The following is a 26,396-nucleotide window of genomic DNA, read 5'->3' on the forward strand; positions in this document are numbered from 1 at the left end:
GCTGCCTCTCAGTCATGATGACTCTTAATGAACGTCGGTGGTGCCTTCGGGCAAGCCCACATTATGTGTGGGAGTGTGGCTTTATCAATCTTACATCTTGGACATTTGTCGGTATAAGTCTCTGGGTATATGCGGCTGAACAGTTTGGGCTGAGGGTAAGTATTCGTTAGGATATTGTTAGGATATTTTTGGCGCCTCATTGCCCTCCAGCCCAGCATGTGCCGGTGCCCATATGAGGTAATGCACCGTGCGGAAATGTCCGGTATCTTCGTCCCATCATACGGCGATCAGGAACACGTGGTCCCTGGCGGCGTCCTCTGCCAGTTGGATGACAGCAGCTTGTATCTCGGGAAGAGAGCTGAGCAATGCGGCCTCCCACTGCTCACTACTTCTAATATGTATTACTTGTTCAAAGGCCTGTGGTTTATTGGGGCATTGCCAGACCATATGGTGTAGTGTGGCTGCTGCAATGTTGCACCACTTGCATCTGTCCATGTACCTATCCGGATAGCTGCGGTGACACGGGGCGGGGTGAGGGAACGTATTTGACTGCAACCTGCGCCAAGCAAATGTTTGCCATTTGTTTAGGAAGGCTAGAAGTCCTACCCGCAGGGCCAAACCTTCATTATGGTTGCCTAGAAACTGTATAACGAAAGCGATCAGAATGTCGTGAATGGGTCAGGCATTGCAACGGACAGGCTCACGAACTTGTAATATGAAAGAAATTGCAACGTATTCACTCTAGGGTTAAACAATGGAGCACAGTACGGGGAAAAAGTGGAATTAGGATCCAGTATAAACTCCAGAAATGTAAATTTCGTGGAGCTGCTGAATGTATGTTTTGAGCGCAACGGCTTTATCTTAACACAGGGGAATGAAATTTCGGCGACCGAAGGCAGACCATTATGGGTTTCAATTTTAAGGCATTAAAGACCTTTCAGGGCGTTAAAAGGCACTAAAGGGTGAGACTATGTAAGAACAGAGCTTCTTCGGGGCATACCAAAAATGCAGGGCGAGGGAAGTTGCAGTGTCCAGAGTTGCAAATAAGGCGGACGATCGGGAATTACGCAACCGCGGAGCTGTATATATAGGCTGACGGGACTTTTCATGCATTCACGAACAAAAACCCACAGGTGCGCGGTCATTCTGTTGGCGTGCTTATGCAGTTCAACCTGGGTATATAACGAAGTTGACAAAAATTTGCATATTTTCGTTTAAATCCAGGCTTTTCGTTACATGCAGGATTAGAGGTAAAGCTCACGTGAATGAAGCAGAAACGAAACCAATATACGAGATATCACTGATGCTGAACTCACCCTTGTTCAGGGATATATTTCATACTGAAAAACTGCGTGATTAGCGCCCGCTGCTACTACACGGCCCCCGTATTCACAAACGTAACGGTCGTATCACTTTTGCTTTTTGGTAGTTTCCGGTGCCTTAACGTGTTTCAAGAACCAAACTTACGCTCAAAGGGCGCCTTTTCGCGAACTTTATGCAGCTTTATGCTCTATTCCGCACTCAAAATTGTTGAGGGGATGCTAATGACACTGTATATCGGGCGGTGACGTTCTTCTTTCTCGCAGGCGGGCACGGCCTTTAGAATTCGAGTTTTCAGTCCATCCGTTCCGTCGTGTACGGAGTTACCGGGTTGACCTAGAGTTCCTGTATATAGCTCCCGCAGGGAGCTAAGAGTTGCGCGACCGACCGCCATCTTTGTTATCCGGATTGCTGCGGGAAAGCCGCCCGTCGCAAGTGAAGGAGCCTCGCCGCCACGCTTCCGACGGCGGCCGACGCGCGGTGGGGGCGCTTCGGTCGGCGGCGCCTTACGGCGGCTACGCTGGATTCCTGCGGCGCAGCCGTAGTGGGGGCTTCTCTGCGCGGCATGGATAACCGGACAGTCGCCATCACGGCGGCGCGTGGAAAAGGGTCGCGCAACTCTTAGCTCCCTGCGGGAGCTATATACAGGAACTCTAGGTTGACCGAAACCCGTCTGGGCACTTGTGCATTCGTCGCGGTAGGGTAATTAGTTCCGCGCGCCTGCCTTCGCCATGTACGCGCCTCCTCGCCCTTCCTCCTCTCCCTTCCGCGCGCACAGGCGCAGACGGGTCCCGGTAAACCCGGTAGCAACGTAACCAACGGAACGGACGGATTGCTAAAACTCTAGTTTTAGCAGTCCGTCCGTTCATTCACATACACTATACGTGACGACCGACCTTCAGCAGACGGACGAAAAGCCTCGACCTACAACCGGTCCGGTGTTAAAAAATCAGAACGAATTCTCTAGTGTTGAGCAGCAGCTGAGAAGCGCAAACTGCGTGGAAAGGAGAGGAAAATAAAAATCAGTGGCAATAACATGCGACTACGTTTGCTGCTTGCAGCTGCTTTCGAACAACTGCAAGTTCCTAATGTAAAAGACCCCGAGTTCCGTCTTAATGCACTCCAGGAAGGCATAAATACATGGCTTTACAAGGGCTGAACAGGCCAAACAGCAACACACTGTGCAGTAATTAGAGGCTAACGCTTTAAACGTGTTTGTAACATGGAATGCAGCGTGCCTAATCTTTCAGTTTTCAAGTGAAGCTTATATTGTCTGACTCGAGTCGCCATCGGTGGTGTTGTTGGCGTCGTGCGCAAAAACTTCCTCCTCACCCGCAGCTGGCGACAGAAAAACGCCTTACTCCGTCCCAGCCAATCACAGGTGCTCCATCCCTTCGGAGAAGGAAAAGGGAGGTTCGCTCGCTCCTCACACGCCGTTTCTCGCCAGTTCAAGGCCAGCTTCGCCATGGGTAGACCGCGCTTGGTCCGCTCCACCGGAGAGCAGGCAGCAGGCAACCCAAGAAATACATCTGGCCATCAGAGCAAGGCATCAGCTGCACTTCACTGCCATGATATTGTAAGGAGTCTGAAAATATCTTCTGTGCTGAAGGTACAAACTTTTTTCGTTAACTTTGTCTCGTGATAACAACCCTGCAGATGGGCTTCACATGCTGAAGATCAGACTCAGCTCAAGTAAACAAGTCTCATTATAATATTCACGCTATGACCAGTTTCAGAGAAACGGGAGAAACCCCTTTCTGCATATATTTTTTTCATACATTGTATATTTTGTTACGAATAATAAACTGAAACTGAATTGTGTTGAACGGTGGAAGCAAAGATTTTTTTTTCAGTTCTTTTATTAAATACGGTGCTGTCCAGTCTCAAATTCTTCCTTCGTCCCCGTTCTCATGCCGCCCAAAACTGCACTGGACAGTGATCGGTGCGCAGGCACATATAAGCAGTTGATCGAGCGTCAACGCGACAGAGGGGTGAAATGAAGAAATTAGGGGGCAAAGAATGGACTCGGGCAGCGCGTACGAGGGGCGACTGGAGGTTTATCGCAGACCTATCATAGACTCCAACCCATGCACTACGGGAGCAGCCTTTGTCCTTGCAGTGGTCTAGTGACGGTGATGATGATGATTGATCTTACAGCAGACAAAAATGGCAGGCCCACGAAGCCTTTTTATCAACGGCTGCACACAAAGAAAGTTTTGCGGCGAACCATATACAATTTAGCTGCTTTCTAAACGACGCTTTTAAAAATGAGTGGCACGTTCAGTTGCACGCCAACAAGACCACGGAAGGAATGAGTGAGTGAAACACTTTATTAAGGAAGAGAGGCCATGAGGCTCTGCGGGGAAGTAGGGATGGTGGAGGGGGAGGACAAAGCAAACACAGAATGCAAACACGAGAATCTAAAATCCTGTTACAGGTTTCAAGACCTCTTCTGCTGGGAAGCCACAAGAACGTCGGCAGCACAGATACCCAACTGTTACAAGGGTAGTTTGGCCCCTGCGGGAACACCCCAAAACCGTTGGATCAATTAAAAAAAATAGAGAAAGCTCTATAACGGGTAAGACTTGAAGGTAGACAAGCTGTACGCAACTTTCACGACCATAACGACGGTTTAAGTTCACGATTGCAGACGATTTGCTACTTCGCTGCCGAACTACCTTCACTCCATCATTGTTGCTACAAGTGTGAGCTTCCTTCATTTTTTTTTTTTTTTTTTTTGAAGGGACAAATATTGGACATCACCTTGGAGGAGCGTACGCTACGACGTGTCTTGCTCGTTGCGAGCAAGCGTTGCAATGATTACGGCGAACGCTGGAGTTTCTTTTTGGCCAGTCTTGGCTGATCTCCCTAAGTGGGTATGCTTGGCTTGACAAACATGCGGCGGGGACGCTAGGCGGTCACCGCGAGGCACGCGCTCACGTGCACGCGCTCATGTGCACTCGGCATTTTTAACTGCGGACAGACAAAATAAACATCTGCTAAACAGCTTCGCTGCTAAAACCACTCCGATAGATTTAGTGGCAAATGCTAGGTCTTTTAGCATTTGAACTAGTACTCCTCCCAACATTTCTAGTGGGCAGCACTTTGGCGGCCGCTACTGTGGTTTGACATCGGCGCCGTAACCGAACGAGCGAAGACAGAAAGAAAACGATGGAGGAAAGTGTGGCGAAAGCATGAGGAGGAGGGCATATGTGCTGAGCGTAGTCAGTGCAGCCCACCTCTGCGGTCGTGTTTTTGTTTGTTCTCCGACAACGGCGCGTACTGCAGTGAAGGCGAGCGGAACGACAGCGTAGAGGACAGCCGAAGCTAAGTATTTACCTGCACGGTTCTTTCTCGCTGTGTCAAATTTGCAGCCAAGATGACGAACGCGCGTGGAAAGCTGGTGCAGTATGGTAGCTGTCCGCGGCAAGTAGTTGCAGAGGAATTTCGGCGGGATGATGGCGAGGCAGGCGAAGGGGCAGATAAGTGTCGTCTATGCTTAGTGGTGTCGCGGCTAGAACGCTTAGAAGCGGATAACTCGGCGTTAGCTAAGCGGGTTGCAGGACTTGAGGCAGCGCTAAGTAACGAATGCGACGAACGCAGGGCCGTTGAGGGAACGTTAGAAGCAGCTTAGAGGAAGCTGTAGCTTAGAGACGCTACCTCGGCCCATGCAGCGGAGCACAGGCATGCACCGATGTTCTAGCCACCCTAACCGAGGTGACACACGGGACGGAAGATAAGAAAGGGGACAGCTACTCCCACGTGCTGAAAGTTAGGCCAGCCAATCCACTGTCGGAGAGCAGGGTACCAGTAAAGAGCAGCACGTGGCAGATAGCGTGGTAATCATTGCGCGAGATTCTAACATGAAGAGGAGCAGCGCAGCCATAATGGAAAGGGGATAAGCGTGTGAAGGTGGGCTGTTTCCCCGGTCATACGACGCAGACGGTGATGACAAAAGTGAAGGGGCACCTCGCCTCGCAGAGTAAAGCTAGAAATCTTGTGGTGATTTCCGCGGGGCTTAACGATGTTCTCAAGGGAGAGGAGGGAAAACTTGGCCAGGATATAGCGAAAGAGGCAAACTACCTGCGGGCAACGGCCCCAAATGTGCTGATTGCAGTCTGCACCGTGCCCGAGGTGACAAAACGGGGCGTGCGCACCAAACAGGCAGTGCACGCTGCTAACAGCGAGATCTAGAGGCGCGGCCGGGAACTTGGGTTTGCAGTGATATACGTAAACAGGGTAGTGGGCAGCATTGGACCTAGGCAAGCTTTTCAGTGGGACGGGATTCCCTTCAGCTTCAGGCTAGGAAACAAGGTGGGGTGGCGCAGCAGTGGCTCCTTTAGCGGCAAAGCCAACTTTCTGGTGTAGGCCCTGTAACTCTCAATCTAAGCTAGGAAACTTGAAAGAAAAAATCCCGCTGAAATTTGCCGCTAGGACGACTCTGTCATTACGCCCAGTATCATTTACCTGCCATAGTTTATTTATTGCACAGTGAAGTTGTAGACGTTACGGAATTCCCGGCTGCTGTCAATACGTGGTATTCTACGGTAAAGAGCAGACAGCCCCATGTTTGTCCGCTCGAATAAAGCTCTAGTCTTTGAAATCGTAAATTTCAAATACCGCGTTTGTTTCGTGAACTTCTTGTACTCCGCCCAGCTCCACTGGTGATCCTTCTTCACAGGGTGAAGGGTACTGAATTTCTTTTTATAAAACCGCTCATACTCATCCCGGGGGGAAAAAAACGCCTTTCTAGCAATGCCTTCGTGCGAAATACGAAGCCAACTTCAAAGGAATTTGGTGTATTTCTAGCGCCTTATTACGGAATTTGGAGGTCGTCATTACAAGACATTTTTACGTCGATTTGAGACAGCACTTATTCCCCTGGAAAAATATCTTCCGAGCAATGCATGTGTGCTTAATAATTAAGCCTAATCTAAAGAGATTCCCTCTGCAGAAGAGCGACTTGATGATGGTTGGATGATGATGGCGCAAGGCCAACTGGGGCAAAGAGCGCCAGAGCAGCATGAGAGCGACTTAATCAATTGTTCGGCTTTTGCAGTATTTTTGCTTCTATTCCGCTCCCATACATGCTTTACTGACTTCATATCCCGTGTGCCGTTTGCATCACAAGGTCGTCCACAGCCCTAGAGTGAGCTATTCAAAGTATGTAATCGTCTTTACAGCCACGTCTCGTACGAAGGAGCATTTTTGTTCACCCAAGTTTACCATAAATCTTCTCGATTTCTCGTTCTGGTCTGCCCAGGGATTCCCATGAGCAGCTCCGCATCTTTTGCGAAATAAATTCGATGGTGATGCCGGCGAACTCCTCCGAATTCTTCCGGGCTGGCAAAAGAAAGATGGAGTCTTTTTTTTCGGTTTCCCCGGCCACGGAAGACGGCGCATATCAGCGGCAGCATCGGAGCGCCGCGTGCAATAACATCAGCCGAAGCCACGGAGCAAGAATAAGCCAGCAGCGCGCACGCATGCATAGAGCGACGGGCATGAAAAATCGCCAAGCAGGAAGGTTATCTTGCTCCGTGACGCAGCATAAAATGCTTGTCATGCTCCGGCCACCGCGCGGCCATGACTAGCAGCGATAACCGCAAGCAGTGGCTGGAAGCCTTCTGGAAGCGTTCTGGACGACGATACGATAGCGATTCGAAACAGTCGAAGAACTGGCGAATCGCAGCGCGCTGATGCTGTGATAAGCGCGTTTTACAGGAAGCAATACGCCATCTTGCCGCGGCTGTTGCGTATTGCACGCGGACGAGCTGGCGGCGTCGTTGGATGGGTGAGTATTTTCGGCGCAGAACTGTTTAGCGGGGAGCTTTGTTCGCGACAAGTGGTGTTTAAATTGTTAACAATAATCCTCTTCCTTTTTACAGTCGTTTTCTTTTTGTGCCTGTGCCATTCACCGCTCCCAACTGGCTGGCTCGGACAAGCGTGCACACGAAGGCCTCGCGAACTTTCTTCACGGACTTCAACAACAACTCTAAGTGGTGAGTTCCGTGGCCAAAGGCCCGGGGCGGCGTGCGGCGTGCCCATTAAACCGGCTTTCATATCATTCTTTCGCAACGCCAAACTTCCGCGTATTTGAATTACGTTTTTAACCGAGCGCACATTTGCCTCGGAGCCGGACGTTTCGTGGGCCGTCGCTACGCAGGGACTCCGACTGTCACCAAAGCTTTGCGGTGGAGATGCGCGTTAGGCTGTAGCTTTCGGGACAGCGGCGCAGTGGCAGTTCGAGCCCTTCGTCGTTGCCTCCATTCTGAAACTCTTTAGCTCGGAAGCCCCATTAAGCTTTGGTGATAGTCGGTCTTCCTTTCCGAACGCCGCGGTAGCCGAGGTATGCACTTTGATAACGCCTTCCGCTCGCACGTCCTCGGTTCGCGCGGCGTTCGGAATACAGTCGCCACCTTCAACGAGCAACACTGAAGCACGGAACGCAGCTCTGCGGTCCGCGGCACCAAATTGGGGTCGTGGCAAAGGCGAGTGATGGAATTGGTGTCCTTGGTTCCCTTTCAGGTTGGCGTCCGGCACGGCCTCCGTCCTCCCTTTTTCCTGACCCTTGTGTCATGTCTTATTACACTTCATCCTTCACGCAAACATGCACTACTCTTCTGGCTAGGCAGGTACACGCCTTAATCTGTCCTATCTAGCTCGACGACGCGTGTTTTGTACCGAGGTGTTTTCAGACAATAAAAGTGGCATTGCCGCTATTCGTCGCCTGTCTCGCTTTGCCTTCCAGCGTCCCTTCCTGTTCCTGTAAGGCGTAATCCCGGACACCGCAGTCGGTATAAGTACGACTACCGCCCGCAAAGTCTGCATTTTTCAATGTTTTCGTACTTTTTTTCCTTTTTTTTTTTTTTCCAGGTCTCGCACCGTCCGTGGCGGCCTGGACCATCCCGCCCCGCTGAGGAGTCGATGTCATCGAGTCGCGGACGTGCCTTCTCAACCAGCTTACCGCTTCCTGTTCCTGTAAGGCGTAATCCCGGACACCGCAGTCGGTAAGTACGACTATACCGCCCGCAAAGTCTGCATTTTTCAATGTTTTCTTTTTTTTTTTTTTTCTCCAGGTCTCGCACCGTCCATGTGGCGGCCTGGACCATCCTGCCCCGCTGAGGAGTCGATTTCATCGAGTCGCGGACGTGCCTTCCCAACCAGCTTACCGCTTCCTGTTCCTGTCGGGCGTAATCCCGGACGCCGCAGTCGGGTAAGTAACGACTACCACCCACAGTCTACATTTAAGGCGAAACTTTTTGCCCCCCCAAGGCTTCTCTCACGACCGTTGGTGTTCACAAAAAAACTCCGGCAAACAAATAAAAAGTTACTGCAACCGCCAGGAATCGAACCTGGAATGAATCTGGTAACAGAGCGATAGATCTGCGGGATTACCCCCTGCGTTCTTGCTGAATGTCACATGATAGTGTCATGCAACCTCTCGCGCTGCTGAGTTCTCCGCCCGCAGTGCGTGCAGCGGCCGTGTGAGCGCCTTGCGCATGCGCTAGGAGTTAGTGAAAATTGAAGTAAATAAAGGGTGTGGTTAAGTGCATTTCACTTGCCTCTTGTCTCAAGTGACGTTGAATGGGCAATCATTGTGTATCGTTTACTGCTTCGCTTTCCAACCACCTTCACATGGTGGATTGGTGCGCTTTTTTTCATACCTTTTTTTTTTTTTGCAGTCTCGTGTGGCCGCCTGGACCGTCCCACCGTGCTGAGGGGTCGACGACATCGAGTCACGGACATGCCTTGCCGACCAGCTTACCGCCCAAATCAACCTCTTGACCAACTCCCCTACCGTTAATTGACATTAAACGTCGTTCCAAATATGGCACAGTCTTCGTCGTTTGTGCACAATCAATGATTGAGTTGCGCTCGCTGGCTCTGTCGGCTCGAGCGCCCTTCGAGATCTGCGCTAGTCTCTCACTCCTCGATAATAATAATACTTTATTTGTACTCGTGGTGGGTGGAACCAGGCGTACAGGGCCGCAAAAGGCAGAATTGCCCATACCAGTCAGGCTTGCGTACCCAACCTAGGATTATGGTCGGTTCTGTCATCCAACCAGGTAACGACGCACAAAGCCTCCTACACATGCCACCGTCTGGCTCCTCTGTCAAAAAAACGGCGCGCATGCGTAGTTCCTTTAGAGCGCTTGAGAGTGGCCTACGGTTAGGGGAAATGCTTGATAAAGAAGCAACACCGGCATTCATTTTGAGGTGTCTTTTTACGCTTCATCACCTCTGAGAAGCCTGTCATCTACTACGTTCCGGAGCTGAGCGAGTAGCAGGCTGATTGCAGCTATACACGATACCCTTCAAAGATCATCCTGCTCAGTGGTGATGCAGCATGAAAAGGCGCCTTAAAATAAACGACCAGGTTTGCTTCTTGGTCAAGCATTTTCCGTAAATGTAGGCCACGTTTTCGAAGAAGTGCACACGCGTGCAGTTTACTCATTTGTGCGCTTCATTGTTCGTTTTTCTTTTCCCCCTGTACATGTACACAGCGGAGGGTTTGCTACAAGACTACCAACAGTCAACGCCATTTGCTAAATTCAGTATGAAGCTTTAATAGCAATCAGAGAGAAGGTTACCTAACTTGTTGCTCGTGTCGAGAATTGCCTCTTCTGCATTGCAGCATATGAAAGGAGTGCACAGACAGGAGGCTGACCTCGGGTTAAAATTTTAGTGCAGAAAAGTCGGGAATGATTGTTATTAATGACACTAGCACTAACGCAGTGTCAATCCAGCATGGAGAATTACCCAGAGTCAAGGAATATAAATATTTGGGTGTGTGGATAAACAAAAGGGGATAAGTACTTAATAACTCACGAGGAGCAACTTAAGGTTAAGGGAAACCGAAACGCAGCTATAATGAAGCATATAGAGCTCTGTGTGGGTATAAATATGGAGTATTGAGAGGAATGTGGAAAGGAGTAATGGTTCCGCGTCTCACATCTGCGAACGCAGCGCTCTGCTTAAAATCAGACGCTCTAGCAGGCCTTGAAGTGAACCAGAGAACAACAGTAGGCCGTTTGGCCTTAGGAAGCACTAGGAAAAACAACTAACGAAGCAGTGCAGGGAGATTTGGGATGGGCGTCGTTTGAAGTTCGAGAAGCGCAGAGTAAAATGTGTTTTGAGGGGAGGTTGAGGGCAATGGATCAATGTAAGTGGACAGCTAAGGTTTTTGGGTACCTATACATGAAAAGCGAGGACACGCAGCAGCTAACGATGAAATACGGAAAGAACAACGGAGAATCAGACAGCCAAGGTAACCAAAAATGAAGTAACGTAGATCGAAACAAATAAAGGGAGGGAAAAAATGGAAGTGAAAAGTGGTTACAGATGTACAGGGCAGAGAAATTGAACATCATTGAGGAAAATTTTGACGATAATTCCAAGGGCAGTGCTTTGCTTTTTGAGGTTAGAGCAGGCTGCTTGAGAACTAATAGCTTTGTGCGGAAGCATACAGAAAATGATGGGGTATGCGTGGTCTGCGGAAAAGAAACAGAAACTATGCGGCACATAGTTTCACAATGCGAGTGTATCCATCCAAATCTTCAAAAGGGAGATATTTGGCATCCAGAAGCCCTAGGATTCAAGGGTAGCACAGAGGGAGTTAACTTCAGGGCTGTAAAGGCGACTAAAAGAAGATTAGAATGCTGGTGGGCGCAAAGCAGAGAGGGGAATAATGCCTAGGACCGCGACCGCCTGCAACAGAAAAAAAGTATTTTGTGCTTGCCTTCGAGCAGCGCTAGTATTAAACGAAGACTATAAAACATAGATAAATTAGCTTTTTCTTGGTAAGATGGCATGTCATCACTCCATTTCAAAGGGGATACCATTAGCAATCAATCCATCAATCAAGCTCGCATGAGACACTCCTTAGTGGTGACCATGGTGAAAGTGTGATGGGGAGGCAGTGAGACATGCCGGACGGTGGCGATGCGCTGCGAGATGACGCCATAGCAGCTCGTGCCGTCGTGCACTCGATAATGTGCGTTCACTTCTCAAGACACAGTTCGCGCCGCCGACGCAGAGGCCTACTGTCGCTGCTGGCGAGAAAATGGCCACTCACTTATGTATTGATTTTCTGCCTCATATTTGCGAAATGTCTTGTTCTTGTTCAACAATGTTGACAAGTATGAACACTGACATCGGACTTTGGCTGTGGGTATATAAGATTATTGCACAGCTTCTGTTTCACTTTAGCCGGGTGGCCGAATCGAGTCACAGGGTTGGTTTTAGGGTAGCACTGTTACCACTAGTCGCTGCGCCCTGATATGTGGATTGTAATAAATTCTTTTCACAGACAGACGGACAGACATACAGAGAGACCAAAATTTCTGCGTTTAAGTAACCCAAGAAAGACTACCGTCTTTAAAAACACGCGAGTGAATGCTGCCTCAGCACACTGCAGCACTCGGGAGTGAGTGCTGAACGACGAGTGAGGTAACGGCAACCGGAGGACGTGCTTAAAGTCGTCGTCCTCGCGTGGCTCATCTAAACCACGTGACATTTGAGCGGCAGGTTCAAACACGATTTACAACAACATTCTCGGCGATGGCGGCGCACTGCGAGAAAACGGCAGAGTAACGTGCACCGCTGTGTGTTCGCTGATCATGTGATCACTTCCCGATACGTAGCAGCTATGTGCCATCACTGAGAAGACTGCAGCGTGCGCTGCGCACAAATTTCGCATTAGGGAGGGTAGCAATCGTTAGCTGTATTTTCTGTATCCTTTGCAATTAGCTCCTCTAATCAACATTTAATTCTCCTCTAATCCCACCATCTCTCAACTCAGGTCCAAGCACAATCACTTAGAAAAATTCGCTCTCTCAACGTGTGATTAAGGTCAAGTCACTTTGGGACCTGTGTTCAACTCCAAATGGAAGTACTTCGAGCCAGTTTCACTGCTGTACAACTGCGAATCTGAGAGAAACAGCCACCAAGCACAATAAAAGCTTTATTGAGCCCCCCCCAAAAAAAAAATACTGTGCTGCTCACTTCACTTTTCACAATGCACCAAAGCTCCCTTGCCCAAGTGCTGGCACTAGCTCTAGCCCTCCATTTTTTTCAATAGAGGCATCAAGAAGGCAGTAATTGTGTTAAGTTGTAGAAACAGAATACCCGAGACTTTGCCTCAAAAGAGGTTGAGACAGTTTATTTTGCGAGGCTAGGAAATTTTAAAAAACTCCGATTCCCTGCGGAGAGGAGGAACATTAAGCACAAGCAGAGTTCTTCCACAATTACTCTGCATTTGACAGAAATATTTTTTGCAAAAGACGATGCATTTTGCTAATGCCTCTGCTGCACTCACGATTTTTTTTCCAGCATAGCAGAGTGTGGTTACGGCAACGTGGCTATTTCAGCTGCCTGTTCTTTTGGTGGTTCACAGCTGTATACTTGACACATCCACCTTGCTGGTATTTCCTACACCACACTGACCTAATATTTTGATAGTGTGCTGTCAGTCTTTGGAGCTACCACCACAGCTAATGGCACCAACAGTTGTGTTCCTACTCAGCCACATTTCAGTGAGGAAGCTGACACCTGATGTCTTCACAGAGTTTCGTCAACATCACTGCCCAAACCATTGGCCCTTCCCGAATCCGTCGTTTCTCCAATGAAAATACGGCACAAAACTCGGGCGATTCGTTCAGATCTGAGCTTCCACGGTCCCCACCCAACCCAATGAGAATGTCCCCTCAGTGCCAAAGTACTAAATCCAGCTCTCACAGCTAACATCAGTGCACCACGAGAATTTTCCAAGCAACCACAGTCGCCTACAGTGTTCCTTCGCTTGCATTTTCGAATGGCAAATGGCACCCTCAAAGTTTTAAAAGAACATTCTTCCTGTTCACTCCAGTTCCAACAATGAAAATGCAACACTCGGTGAGCCACAATGCCCGTCTTTACACAAACACAAACGCAAAAAAACACACACACACACTGCACTGCACCATTCTGGAAAGTGCCTCGCTGCCTCCGAATGCCGCATCCTTGCACAGGGACGGTGTTGCAAGTCGTTGTTTCAACATCCTTGTAAATGCCACGCCAGTGCCCATAAACGCACACTGCCAGTCTTGTCAGAAGTTGACAACAGTCACTGCTCGAGGAGGGCTTGCCAGTCGCACAGGCCCTTTGCTGCACCGCATAGTTTCAGAGAATGCATCACTGCCTCTCGATTCCCACATCCTTGCACACAAACAGTGCCAATGATGGCCTGCGCAGCTCCTCCTCACAGACCTGTCGTAGACCTGTTGTAAGGAGCTCATCGCTGCGTGGAGGCCGGTCGCTGCTTGAGCAGGGCCTGTCGGTCGCGCAGTGCCTTGGCGGCCAGGTCGCGGTCCTTCTTGGAGGGGCTCTTCTTGCGCTGGCGCGACTGGGCCAGCCGCCGCCAGGCGTCCAGCAGCTCGTGGTCGGCCACCCGCAGCCGCCGCGTCAGCTCCTGCTGCTGCAGGCTCTCGCGCGCCCGCCGCAGCAGCGACTGCAGCTGCGCCCCGTTGCGGCTGCTCAGGCTCCGCAGCTCCGCCTGGCACCTCCGAAGCTCCAGAAGCACCTGAAACAAAGGCAGCGCGAATGCTCAGGGGGCTACGTCGCCTGCATCATCCGTGCTTCATTAGCCTTTTCAACTCTGGTGTCCTTTATTGAGGACATTACCCGAAATTCCTTATTTTCTGGGAAATATTTCTTTGAGGATGCCTCTTCCAGTAGATATCACCATTTTTGCTTTTCTTCGACAGCATAACACTAGGCGTTGCAGTCAAGACCAGGCTGAAGTCGGGGTGCCCACAAGGACCGAAGTCCTAGTTTGACGACGTGGCTGTAAATCTAAAAATACTTGCACCACCAGCTTTATTTTTTGTATGTGGGCTCAGTGCTTTCAAAAATTTAGGAAGAGGAGCAAGAAAAAAAAAAATTTTTGCTGCAATTTTAACATTTATGTTTGTATAGTAAAATAGGCCGCCTAAAAGTACATTTACACAAGTGGCCACCCAGTCACAGTACTACCTAATTAACACCATAGCTGTTGATTGTTGCATAGTTATTTTGTCACTGTCATTCAAAAACACAGAGATGCTGATTAGACGAGAAGCCTTTCGACATTCGGCGAGAGCCCAAATGCATACAGGTGTCAGTTTCCTGCAGAATTAGGAACTCGGCTTCTTAACTCGAGCTCGAATAAGGTTACCTCACCTTCTACAATATGGTCCACTCAACACAAATGATTACGCCAATGAAGGAGGAAACGCAAAGTTTAGGTGCTGACGCGTTGAAATTTAAACAGCAATGGACTTTACAGCCATTAAATTTTATACAGGGCTCATCAAGACATATAATGCTGGAAGCACTGACAAAAGATCTTTCTTGTACTGAGTCCCCGGTGAGTGCAACTTCACAGAAATACATGAAACACTGCCAGTCTTACTTGACACAGATGACATTGCGAAATGAAAGGAGAATCCGACATTGCGAGTATGTGCTACTCGGGAGGTACACGCCACTTTTCTAGAATCCCACAGCATTTCTTGGGTGGGGCACTCAGTAGGCCTAACGTTTGAGTTTGGGGTGTATGGCGCGAATAGGTGCCCGCTGCTTCAAAATGAAGCAGTCGGATGAAGCAACCATGTCGAAATGAAGCAATCGGATAGATGCCAGCTGCAAAACGTTGATAGACCCAGGTTCGATTCCGGCCACGGGATGCGTTTCCTTCACTTCACCCACGATCATTGATCATCACCATCAGTGAGGAGACTAAAGCTCGACTTTAAAAAACTGAAGGGAATCTGTAGGTGTGGGAAAAAGAGGTGGAGGGGTCGGGGAAGCGAACTGTTAATGCTGCAGTCAAGAGGCCCCCCAAGAAGCTACTAAGCATCACTTTCGAAGGCTCCCGTTTCTCTGAAAATGAAGGAGCAAATGTTAACGCTGACCTGGTCGTCCGGCGAGTCGGTCTCCGTGAGCAGGCCCTGCTCCCTCAGCTCCCGGCGCACCCGCCTCTCCAGCTGCTGGGCCAGTCCGGGGTTCGGCCCGAGGGGTGGCCCTATCTGGGTGTCCTCGAGGGGCGGGCACAGCAGGTTCTCCTCCAGCAGGCACGACACCAGCCGCTGGGTCAGGCTCCCCAGGGGCTCCCCTCCGCTACCTTCCTTGCTGCTCTTGCCGCCCTCCTTGCCGTCGCAGTTGTTCACGCTCACCCCCCGCGCCTGCTGCGGCGACCTGCATGGAGAGGAGACGGCTCCCCACTCAAACTCTGCTTTGCAAAAAGCGCACCCACTCCCACCCCGATGGCAAACTGGGGCAATGAGGACACAATACTTGGTTCAAATCAAAACAACTACCGATTTACGCGGTTCTAACGCACCCCCAATTGTAACGGGCGGGTGAGTTCGCGCAGGAAAATTCGAAGAAAAACTCCCACCTCCCCTCGCGGGAACCCCTGTGTAGATGCGACACATAGGGAGTTCACGTTGCAGCGTTGGACAGCCGAAGAATGGCGCTGGAACTATGGAGTGGAGCGGCGCAGGCACTGCGTTTTATAGCACGCATAACGGTGAGGGGACGCGCCGGCGCCAGTGCGTCTGCCGCGGCTATGACGCAACACAATCCACTTTAATCCAATCCAAATCCAATCGAATCCAATCCAATGCCCTCGCGAGAGAGTGTTCGCTATCGGAGAGGAGAGGGGGTGAGTGGCGGAGAGCGCAGCTCACACGGCGAGGAGAATGGGGGAGGGGCGGACGCCGACGACAACGCCGACGATGCCGGATGCAGGGACAAGGCGAGTGAATGAGATGCAGTCGCATCTAAAAAAATTTTTTGACACTAACTGTACCGCGCAGGTGAAAAAGACATGACAGCATGTACCTGGAAGAAGGAGATTTTATTTCGCGCATGCAGCTGTGGAAGCCAAAAATGACTGTGCTTCAATCATTCCTTATCCAGCTGCTACTGGAAATAAAGTTATAGCGGTGAACACTGAAGCTGTTTGCAATTTCAACTGCCTTGATCTTCATAATTCTAGGCATCACGGGCTAATCGCAGCAGCACAAAAAAAAAATAACGTGCAACTGCTGCCCGAGGTATGCAGCATGCCAGTGAGGCATTAGTGCGCCGAAATTCACTCAAGCAGCGTTGACGGATTGTTTTTCCTGGGGTTGAGTTGGATTATGGGGGGACTTCGTGTTCGCTGCATATGACAATGCTGCTTGCCGCTTTAAATCCTACTTCGGTTTTGAGCCCGCTTGTAACGCGCACACCAATATTAAGGCTACCTTTTAGCAAAAGAGGGTGTGCGTTAGATTCGTGAAAATGCGGTAGTCTCTGATAACCTACTCAGCCCCATGCCAGCCACAGAAGACCTTCTTTCTTGCTGAAAGAAACGCACTAATAAAAAGCTTTCGAGCTGTTCGCTGAAGCGACATAATATGTGCAAGAGTGACACAATATGGGCCAGTACTAAATGTTATAGTTATCATGTGTTAACTGCACGCTAGCATTCAAGTGAAACAATCACACAGAACTAGAGGCCTTACTGCAATCGTTCAGTCGTGCTTCTTAGCGGTGGCTTCGGTTGGCGGCCACGAATCGCACAAGGTAGATTCTGTTATGTCATAGAGAAATTGCCAGAAAGGGGCTGGGGAGTCGCCACTGCGTCATGACACTCGGTGGGATCGACACCCTCGTGCACGCCTGTTGTTCTCCGGCTACCCAGGAAAGTTCCTTTTCCATTCTTCCCCTCCTACAAAATGATAAAAAGCACTTAGCCACACAAAGGAAAAAAAAAAAAAAATCTATTTTACAACGTTCTCTATCGCATCTTGTGGAAAAGTAAATATGTGGATCGACATTGGTGAAAAATTCGGATTTGGGTAGCCCAGGAAAGAACATCGTCTTTAAAACGTGTGCGGCCGTCCCTTCAGTCGGCACACTAGCTTGCCCAAGGGGTTCACCTTGCTCCGTCTAGAAATCCGTCCCCAAACACTAGTGCCGCGAGGGAGTGTAATGGCGCCAAACATAAAAACACCGCGACTCGCGCTCTCGCCCGCTGAAGTCCAGGCAAAGCAGCAGACCATGCCCTGCATGCGCTCTCATTTAGCGGCCGTGGAACACCCATGGGCCCTTATCATGAAGCATAAAATGCATGCACAGAGGATCCAAGTCACGCTGGCAGTACTCATTATGGGTCACAAGCTTTTGCAATGCATGTACAGAGATAAAAAATTATCCGGTAAGACCACCTTGCCAACTTACTGGCATACCGGAGCTTCTGGTTCAAGCATCTAAGTCGATATTTTATCTATTTGCACACACACACACACACACGAGAAAAAACACGAGGAAAAAAAAGCAGTAGCAAGTACACCTTTCGTGTGAAGACCCATTGTTGTCAGCACCAGAGAACTCTATGTTCACAAACTTATGCAGACACAAATATTAGCAGCTGCAAAATTGTTCAGCTGAATTGTAAGCTTCCAAAAGCAGCAAGGCTTCACCAATGAAGCCACTCACCCCTTGCAGGGTACGTCATTCCGTTGGCCACAAAAGTGCCGTACTGCTCTGCAATGCTCAAAAATTCGCTGCACACAGAAATGCAAAGGCGGGGTTGTAACCTCCACTTGTGCGAAGTCAGAACCCTCGCTACCCTGTAAGCTGCCAGTCAATATGAAAACGAGTTTCCCGAATTGCAAGCTTCGCGAAATTTGTGACACTCCAAGTCATAAAGCCCACAGTTAATGGGCACAGTGAAAATGAACCACACGAAAAGGGTTGGGGCAAAGACAAGGCCTTGCGGCACACCATACCTTGCTCCTTGGGCTCCGCCACCAGATGCCCGGGCCCCCTGAGCCTGCTCTTCCTGGAGGTCTTCCTGGGCCCAGCGCTGGATGTAGTGGCGGCCCAGAGCAGGCACCCGCTGCCACTCGGAGGCCTCCTCTTCCCTCGCCTGCATCAGCTCCTCCAGGCCACGTATGTCTTCCGCTGTCACCTGAGCAGGAACGAGAGACAGAATGCACAAGCCTCAGAGTCTTCCCTCTATTTCCCAAGAAATCACACAGGGCATGCAATGACCACCTGCTGGTTTAGGCAGCAGCACCACCTAAAATGGTGAGCACTGTACAGCCTTACACCTATGACAAGCTCAAACCAACTAGGAGGTGTTGCGCGAAGACTACAATACAGTGGCTGGTCACATCAGCAAGTCGCACGTTCAAAACACACAAATTGCTCACTTCTGCAGTTATCTACAAGAAGGCCCACTCATTTATGTACTTGAATTCTTGAAATAAAAAGTGTGAACGCACACTAAAATCCTTGTGTAGTGTTAAGGTATAATGACACTAAATGGTGGTACTTCAGCCCCTTCGTGCTGGACAGTCTACATTTCATTGTAAAAAAAAAAAAGCCTCACCGGTCCACAGTAGGGTTCCAGGGAGGCCCAAAAGCGGTTTGGTGCATCGTTGCGCACCACTGACGGTCCCTCGTCTGTCGAAGAACCTGTGGCCAGCGTGGATGAGCTGGACGCCACTTGCTTTCTCGGGGGTCGACCACCGGTGAACACCTGCACAATGCAACAAAACCAGCCCTGTCTTATGCATCAAGGTGGTAGTGAGAATGAAAACATTTCCAAGTACTCCCTAAAGATAATATAATTCTAACGCAAGCAGTAACTAGAGCTAGAAAGTTGCGAGCACAAAGGGTGACGTTTTCATGCGAACTTGGAAACATCTGCCTTGTGAGGCGTGCAGAGCTTTTCTTTAAAGGTTTCCGTTTTTACGCACACTATACAACTTGGCTGATGCAGCTGATGCCTGAAGGGCAGGTACTGACTAGGAACGATCAAGAAATATCAAGACAGATTTCTTTTTTCGACTGAACATTGCGAGAAGGGCAGGAAGCTACGTAATGCAGCTTTCTCTTACGTCCTGGCTAGACATCTGCCTGCAAAGTTTGCGATTTTTAGTCGGTTAATCGTTAACAAAGCTTTCAAGCAAGTGTTTGCGCACTGGCCTTTCACAAACCAAATTTGGGCTTAATATTCAATTAAGCAGCAGCTGAAGAGCCCTGGCCCTGAAGTAGACCATACTACACATAGCATAGATATAATCGAATTCGATCACATGCTTTTTGGGCCCCCAGTGATAACAATTATTACACCCAGAAACCGAGTTGCGACATTTGCGCATCCAAAACAAGCTTTTAAAAGAGAGCGCCAATCACAAAACGATACCAAAATTTCCCGATTCACCCTGGTGCGAAAACGCACTTTCAACACAAACGCGCCAGTTGCGAGACAACTCCAAACTTCCGCGATTTACCTTGCCGCCGTCCCGGAACTTTTTGGACGGCTTGCCATCGGGCGACGCTCGGCTACGCTTTCCCGGCGCCGACGGCGTTCCCGCACCAACGGGAATTTTCTTCTCCTGCCACGAGAGCAGCAGCTGCGTCTCGTGCGCGAGCCGCCGGCGCCTCTCACACACAGACACCAGCAACGTTTCGAGCTCAAGCTGGAGCGGCTCCAAGTCCTCGAGCGAAAGCGTCGCGTCTCCCTGGGCGATCGCCGTGTAGCGCGGGCATTCCTGAACGTGGTCCACAGGGCTGACGTCGGGAAACTGCAGCGGACACTCCTCGGAACCTTTGCCTTTACCCTTCATGGCTGCGCTTCACTTTCGCGACGTCGAACGTCGGAGCAGTTGGCGAGAGAACGCGGAAACTGGGCGGTGTTGACGGCGTCACCCCTGAACGCGCGCAGAGCTGGAACGGCGCACTTTGTTTTGGTGCCGCGATCGGGCCAAACGTTCAGCTTAAATCTCTAAGAAAAGATGCCGGGAACAGTTCGATCCAATCGCGAACTATATCCTTGCACAGTTGCATGTTGGCAAAGCCCTATTTCGGAGCACGAACCGAGCGGTACCACAGCAAGCTTCGCTGAGGGGAGGCTGCAGCCGCCATGTTGGAAACAAGCGCAGATCAACAGTGACGTTTAAGGTACGCACACTACGCGAAGTAGGAAGGTAAGCAGCGCCACAAAGCTTTTTTTTTTATAGACAAATTTTGCAAGTATTTAGATAAATTGAATCCCGCTAACGCTAAAAACCAAAGGATAGCCAGTTTTTGTTTTTTTTATTCTTAAAAATAAACAAGAAACGTAGCCAAGATTGCGGAAGACAGATAACACATTGACCACACATAGTGTCTCCTCCGGGAAAAGTTGACCGCGTATCTGCTCACTTTGTTGCAAATTGCGTCAAGAGACGGTAGTTTTTCTGCTGCCCCTGCCACACAAATGCCTTTACTCTCTTACCCGCCGATCTCCCACTCCCTTTCCCTCCCGCCTCGCTCCTCCCACGATAAACACGGGGGAGGTTTGCTCAAGTTAATTCAATTTTACCGCGTTCTACTGCTTGCGTGCCATCTACTGCAACCTTTTGTTACTGTGGGACTTCTTGGAAGCAAAGAGAAACCACAGAACAGGAGAAACTCTATGCTTGGAAGCCCTCGTACCACGAGGTACGAGCCCTTTTTGTATTTTCGTGACAAAACATCGTTTTTAACGCGTTTTTTATTTGCTCTCGCAAAAATAAAGCAGTCATGTATTATTAATTAAAAGAACACCGCAAATACCATTTATGTGTTGATGTTTTGCCTCAAATATGCCTTATGATTTCTTTTCGCTGGACAATGTTGACAATTTTTAAGCAAAGAGAAATTAAGAGGAATTTTTTTCCCCCTGTACGTGCCATGCATGGCTTTTCTACCCTTAAGGTGTTTGCAGGTACGTAAACGCGAGTTTACGTACCTGCAAATAGCTATTCAGTTGGGTTGTTGGGCATGACACGATGACTAGTTAAAATTATATTTTGATGCCAACGAGTCCTGCATGCAGACAGCCTGGGGAGACATGGACCACAGTGGCAGAAGAATGGCTGAACAAAACAGTAACTTAGCAATAACAACACCTTTATTGTGCCTTTTAAACAATGCCTTATCCTAAAAATTGCACCGGCTACACCGTAGAAGACGATCACGGCACCGTGATGGTGTCCGCGTAAGCACACCTTATAGAGACAACACATTTATAGAGTGCAGGCAAGTCCAGCGATTAGCTTCTTGAAGAAGTCCATGCTTCTAGAAGAGCACCCATCAAACAGCAACGCACGTTAGCATAAGTGGAGGTGGCACAGAGGCCATGCAGTGCGAGACAAAATTAAGTCCTGTATAAGCTGTCAACCACCTAAACAGAGCAGCCGAAAAGATACAAACAAAGGCACTCCGTCAATGTTAAAAACTATAAAACGCCACGTAAGCGTTCCCTTTGGCTGTCGTTAAACACACCCCGTGACCTTGTATTCATACACTCCTGCACATGGCACAGCCGTTCACACTCTGTCAGGCAGCTCTAGGAGCTGAAGTTGTATAAACGAATGGGAAAGAAAAACTGCATCCCAGAAAGCAGTCATTAATATATGTCAGTTTGTCAACCATAGGGATGCAAAAAGCAGATATTGCACGCACCTGACACACACCCACCTTAACGATGTTGATAAGGTACAAGCTCCGTCTACCACACACACACACACTGTTTCATTAAGCTTTGATTAGCATCGGCCATACCACCTGCACAGTGTGAACTAAGCTCCATCGTCCAACGATGCTCAAAATCAGTTTCTATAAAGCCCCTTCAGTAGGCTTGTACACAAGAAACTTCCAACTTCACATCAATGTTGTACTCTGTTATATACACTGGCAGCTGCTGGTAAATCACAGCTCAACTTACTGCCGGAACAAACTCAAAATACACAGAGGAAAGTGTCAGAGTTATCAGACTCAAGTTTCGGGGAACAAGTGCACAACAAGGTCACGTGTTTGAAAAATTTGACAAGAAAACATCACACTCGGGTTTTACTCTGCAAGCAGTTTGGAACAGCACAGTTATCAACTTTGATATGCAACTCTCAGGAGAAATTAACCGGCCACGCGAAGTTTCTAAATTCAGCAGAGCTGGAATTTGGCCCTGTTGGTCATTATTTCAGCCCGCACTTTAACCCACCATGTCTCCTACACAAGTATTAGCTGGTAACGTAGCTATTCTCTAACAATGCAACAGAGACTTAGCATCTGTTAGTACCCATCCTTACTGCAACACTGCTGAGGTCAGTCAATTTAGGAGAATTTAATTTTGAGGAAAGTTCAAATTGTCGTGAGAGTCACCCTCAAAAGGCATGCACAAAAGACTGAAAAAGCTACGCACATTCATCAAATGGTCATGCAGTCAGCGCACAAAAAGTTTCATCAGTACACAATTATTGTGATACTATTACAACAGAATCAGCATCGAGCGTGCATGTTTATGAGCAACAATACAGCACAAGCATCCTATGTTTGAAAACCTACAGTGCTAGTACACAGTTGGTTGGGGGGGAGGGGGGTAGAAAAAATGGTGCTGCAGACATAATTGGCCCTGCCAAAGAGCGGACAATACAACTGTTTTATGTAGTAGTATTTAAAGGCTATAGTCTTTCTTGGGCTAATTGAACGCAGAAATTTTGGTATGTTTGCATGTCTGTCTGTATATCTGTCTGTCACTTGATTCAGCTGCCTGGCCAAAGTTAGATTAATGGAGAGGTCGAATGATACGCTTATGTATCCACAGCCATTTCTAACATCCAAGACTGGTGGCAATGTTCATACTTGTCAACATCGTTGACCCAAAACAAAAGATTACGCATATATGAGGCAAAACATCAATACATATGTGATATCTGCAGTGTTTTCTTATCAAAAATGCACAGATGCTTAACACTTAGAAAAATACAAATGCGGCCACCCGTGGTGCCATTCTAAGAAGTCAAACGGCAACAGTAACGAAATGTTCCAATAACTGGCGTGTGGAGTACAGGCATGAAACAGTTTCACTACGATCCCTTGTGCCTCGATGCCCGCGTGTTTCCGTTTTACCGCAACGCTAGCACAGACGATCCCAGCGTGGAGCAGTGGAAGGCGGTAAATTTAAACTGACTTGAGCAAACCTCTAGCGTGCTTATCTTGGGAGGAGCGAGATGGGAGAGGAACAGCATGAGAGGTGAGCGGCGGGAAAGAGAAGGGAGGCATTTACTTGGCAGAGGTGCCAGTCGACTATCATCTTTCGCCGACATTTGCAACGAAAGGAGCAGATGCGCGGACAATTTTTATGCCGATGAATTTCATTTGCGTAACTTGGCATATCTTAGGCCGTAGTTCAATTTAAGCAACACTTCCGTTTAGGTGAAAAATATTTATTGACATTTCACTACGTGATAAACACGTACTAAAAGATGAGGTAAAATTTGACCGCCGTAAAGCTATGCGATATAATTTAATTTCATGACTGCTCAAATTAATTTAATAATTAGGAGTAAAAATGAACTTTGTAAGCATTCCAGTTCAGGCCTACAACAGTAAAAAATTAATAGGAGCATTCCTGCAAATGCAAAAAAACAATGAAAAGCTATATGTGGCACCATGCTTGAACCTACAAAATTGAACCTACAATAGAAGTTGTGAGCACAAGAAAATGTTTGCGTAGGTTAAGAAAAAAAAAAAATTGCAAAACCACCATCTTCACCAAGAAAAGTAGCGTTTAATGTGGTTTGGGAAGAATGGGGAAATAGGTTTACATCAGCTACACTTTTCATACACGAGCTACGAGAATCTGATAGCATAACTTGACAAGAAAAACCAAAGCAGGCATGACTTCTTTCAAAATCAGTGTAAACGAAAAACTACAAAGGAAACACAGCTATAAAATAAGAGGAGAGGCAATTAACGTATTTAAAAACACCCTCATCTGTGCGTTCGCTTCAAAAACCAGCACAACCCATTCCTGCACTGAAGTGCCGTATCGTAGATATTGACTTCAAAACCTCAACTGTCTCCTCCCATTTCAGAATTCAATTGGACCTTCCCTTTGTTCCTAGTACTATCACACCTTCCAGACAGTGTTAAAAAGTTTGTGCTCAAGTCGCAGATACGTTGTTGCTTGCTTTGCACCAAATTACTCGGCAAGCAGCAACCTTGAAAATGAACACCTCACACTGTTACACTCAAGTACAAAACTGTCAAACCTTTACGATATCAGTATGCTCCATTTTCTTCAAATCAACTACCAGTTAGTGGGCCATTAAAGCAACCACCGATATCGGGCACAGGCATCTCATGAGATGTCAGTTCGGATAACTTCAGCCATAAGTTTGCAATGACTGCCAACACACCAAGCCACAAGCTTCAGGCACAGCTAGCGAAATCCCCTTCGAACGATGCAAAAGTGGCTGACATTTTCTTGTCAGGCCTGAATACAAGGACATATCCCATGTGATCCGTCAGTTACAAATGCAGTGCATCTATAGACCTGTCCATACGGTGACCTCAAACCGCTAAAGCTTGGTCAACTCTCTGGCTACAAAAAGTTTATTGCACGTTTGCATCTTTTACAGCTTCACATTTACGATGTACAAAAAAAACAATCAGCTCACAACGAGCACCAGGTTTACGTTAGATACAAAAACCGAAATTAACATTGTTTACGGAGGTTGTAGCGAATCCTAAGCTTTGATTTCAAGCAAGGTTTGTCCGTTACCTTCCAACAACCGGTAAGTAAGTGACTGCAACCTGTCAGAGCGACCACAGCGGTATGTGCAGACACAGAAACCGATACATACGCACCGACGGAGGAACAGATTACGATAAAAGTTGGGCACAGCAAAAATTTCCACTACAAGCAGTGACTGGTGAAGGTTCAGACAGCCACCAATGAAGCAAGAATAACCATAGCACCGGCGCCAAGGCTACAAAGCCACACCCTTACAGTACAATACGACTGACCCAAGCAGTTCGCCGTAAAGTGTTTGTACAACGTCATACACATTCAACGGCAAAAATAAAAGGGGGAAACGCAATTCCACTCCAAGCCACCCACAGTGATGACTAACGAGGCTCGGCAAACTAGAACACCCACACACAAGGTTGCTTGCGACGTCGGCCTGTGTAGTTGCTGTGGGTTCATATCCACTCGAAAGGAGCTCAGTCGTCCGCATTCACTGGTAGATGACGTGGAAGATCATCTCCAACTGCATTGGCTCTTGAGGCCCACTCAGTAGCGGCACGAGGGCACAGTCCAGCGTTTCCTGGCAGACGCACGGCAGCGGCTGGCCCTGGGCGCCGGCTTCGTAGCCGACTTGATCCGGCCCCAACTGAGCGCGCAGGCCCAGAGGGGACAGCGGCTGCAGCAGCGTCAGGTGCGGCAGCAGCGCTTCGCAGAAGGCCCGCGCCAACCCCTCCGCCGCTCGCTGGGGATCCTCACACCTGCAGCAGCGAAAGAAAGATTGCTTGATTCAGACGAATTTTTAAAAAATTAGAGCAGTTCCACTCAACATGAATATTGTCAAGTGCGGTGTAGCGATTTGCCAAAAGGGCTGTGGTGCCCCCTCTCGACTAATTTCAGTATCAGCTTGGCGTTGATACAGAAAGTAGTCAAGAGAGGATGCCACAGCCCTTGAAAATGCTTATGCACAGACACTGGATTGAGTTTACATTAATTTGGGTTAGTTAACAAGTTATTCGCGATTATTTCCTTATTTTATACTATTGTGAACTTATTTGTGGCCTAGCAACGGGAGTCTCCATGGCAACGGCACAGCACAAACATCAACCCCACCACTTTGCATATGAGTAACACGTGCCTGCGTGGTGCAATGGGATTGACATCGGCTTCGTACAGTGAGGGACCCAGGTTCGATTCCAAACAGGGGAAGCGGTGATCTTTTCGGAGCCTCTGTTTGGGTGTGTGACGTCGTGTCACTGCGGTGGCTAGATACCCTGACCCCGGATGAGCTACAACAATTGATTAATTGATTGTAGGGTTTAACGTGCCGACACAATGCAGGCGATGAGGCGCACCCACAGTAGAGGGCTCCGGATTAATTTTGACCACCTGGGGATCTTTGACGTGCGCTGAAATCTCGTACACACGGACATTTTTGCTTTTCGCCTCCATCAGAAAAGCAGCCTCCGCGGGCGGGCATCGAACCCGCGTCCTTGTGCTTAGC

General features: G+C 48.7%; 2 protein-coding genes and 1 long non-coding RNA gene across 5 annotated transcripts in view; 1 reads left to right on the forward strand and 2 right to left on the reverse strand.

The window, feature by feature from the left end:
* Positions 1–6,973: 6,973 nt before the first annotated feature.
* On the forward strand, positions 6,974–9,152 carry LOC144163136 (uncharacterized). 2 transcript variants are annotated; one of them, XR_013320836.1, is made up of 6 exons: positions 6,974–7,111; positions 7,206–7,952; positions 8,069–8,114; positions 8,194–8,327; positions 8,397–8,533; positions 9,003–9,152. It is a non-coding gene; the product is annotated as an uncharacterized LOC144163136 (long non-coding RNA). The 2 variants fall into 2 exon arrangements; XR_013320835.1 differs by having other exon boundaries at positions 7,206–8,114.
* Positions 9,153–12,263: 3,111 nt separating this feature from the next.
* On the reverse strand, positions 12,264–20,297 carry Ada3 (transcriptional adaptor 3). Its single transcript, XM_077693954.1, has 5 exons — positions 19,632–20,297; positions 18,725–18,874; positions 18,120–18,301; positions 15,252–15,534; positions 12,264–13,879 (listed from the first exon to the last, which is right to left on the reverse strand). Exons 1-5 carry the CDS (start codon positions 19,965–19,967, stop codon positions 13,592–13,594), a joined length of 1,239 nt encoding a protein of 412 aa, XP_077550080.1. The 5' UTR covers positions 19,968–20,297; the 3' UTR covers positions 12,264–13,591.
* Positions 20,298–21,252: 955 nt separating this feature from the next.
* Positions 21,253–26,396, reverse strand: part of Sara (Smad anchor for receptor activation) — a 41,943-nt gene continuing 36,799 nt past the window's right edge. For both annotated transcript variants that reach the window (XM_077693953.1, XM_077693952.1), the window contains one exon: positions 21,253–25,653. In XM_077693953.1, coding sequence (XP_077550079.1) covers positions 25,386–25,653 — 268 coding nt within the window. In that variant the 3' untranslated portion in view covers positions 21,253–25,385. The remainder of the gene's footprint in view (positions 25,654–26,396) is intronic.

The sequence above is a fragment of the Haemaphysalis longicornis genome, unplaced genomic scaffold (genome assembly GCF_048455015.1).
Source record: "Haemaphysalis longicornis isolate Haplotype H1 unplaced genomic scaffold, Haemaphysalis longicornis Haplotype H1 scaffold_12, whole genome shotgun sequence".
Classification (NCBI taxonomy): Eukaryota; Metazoa; Arthropoda; class Arachnida; order Ixodida; family Ixodidae; genus Haemaphysalis; species Haemaphysalis longicornis.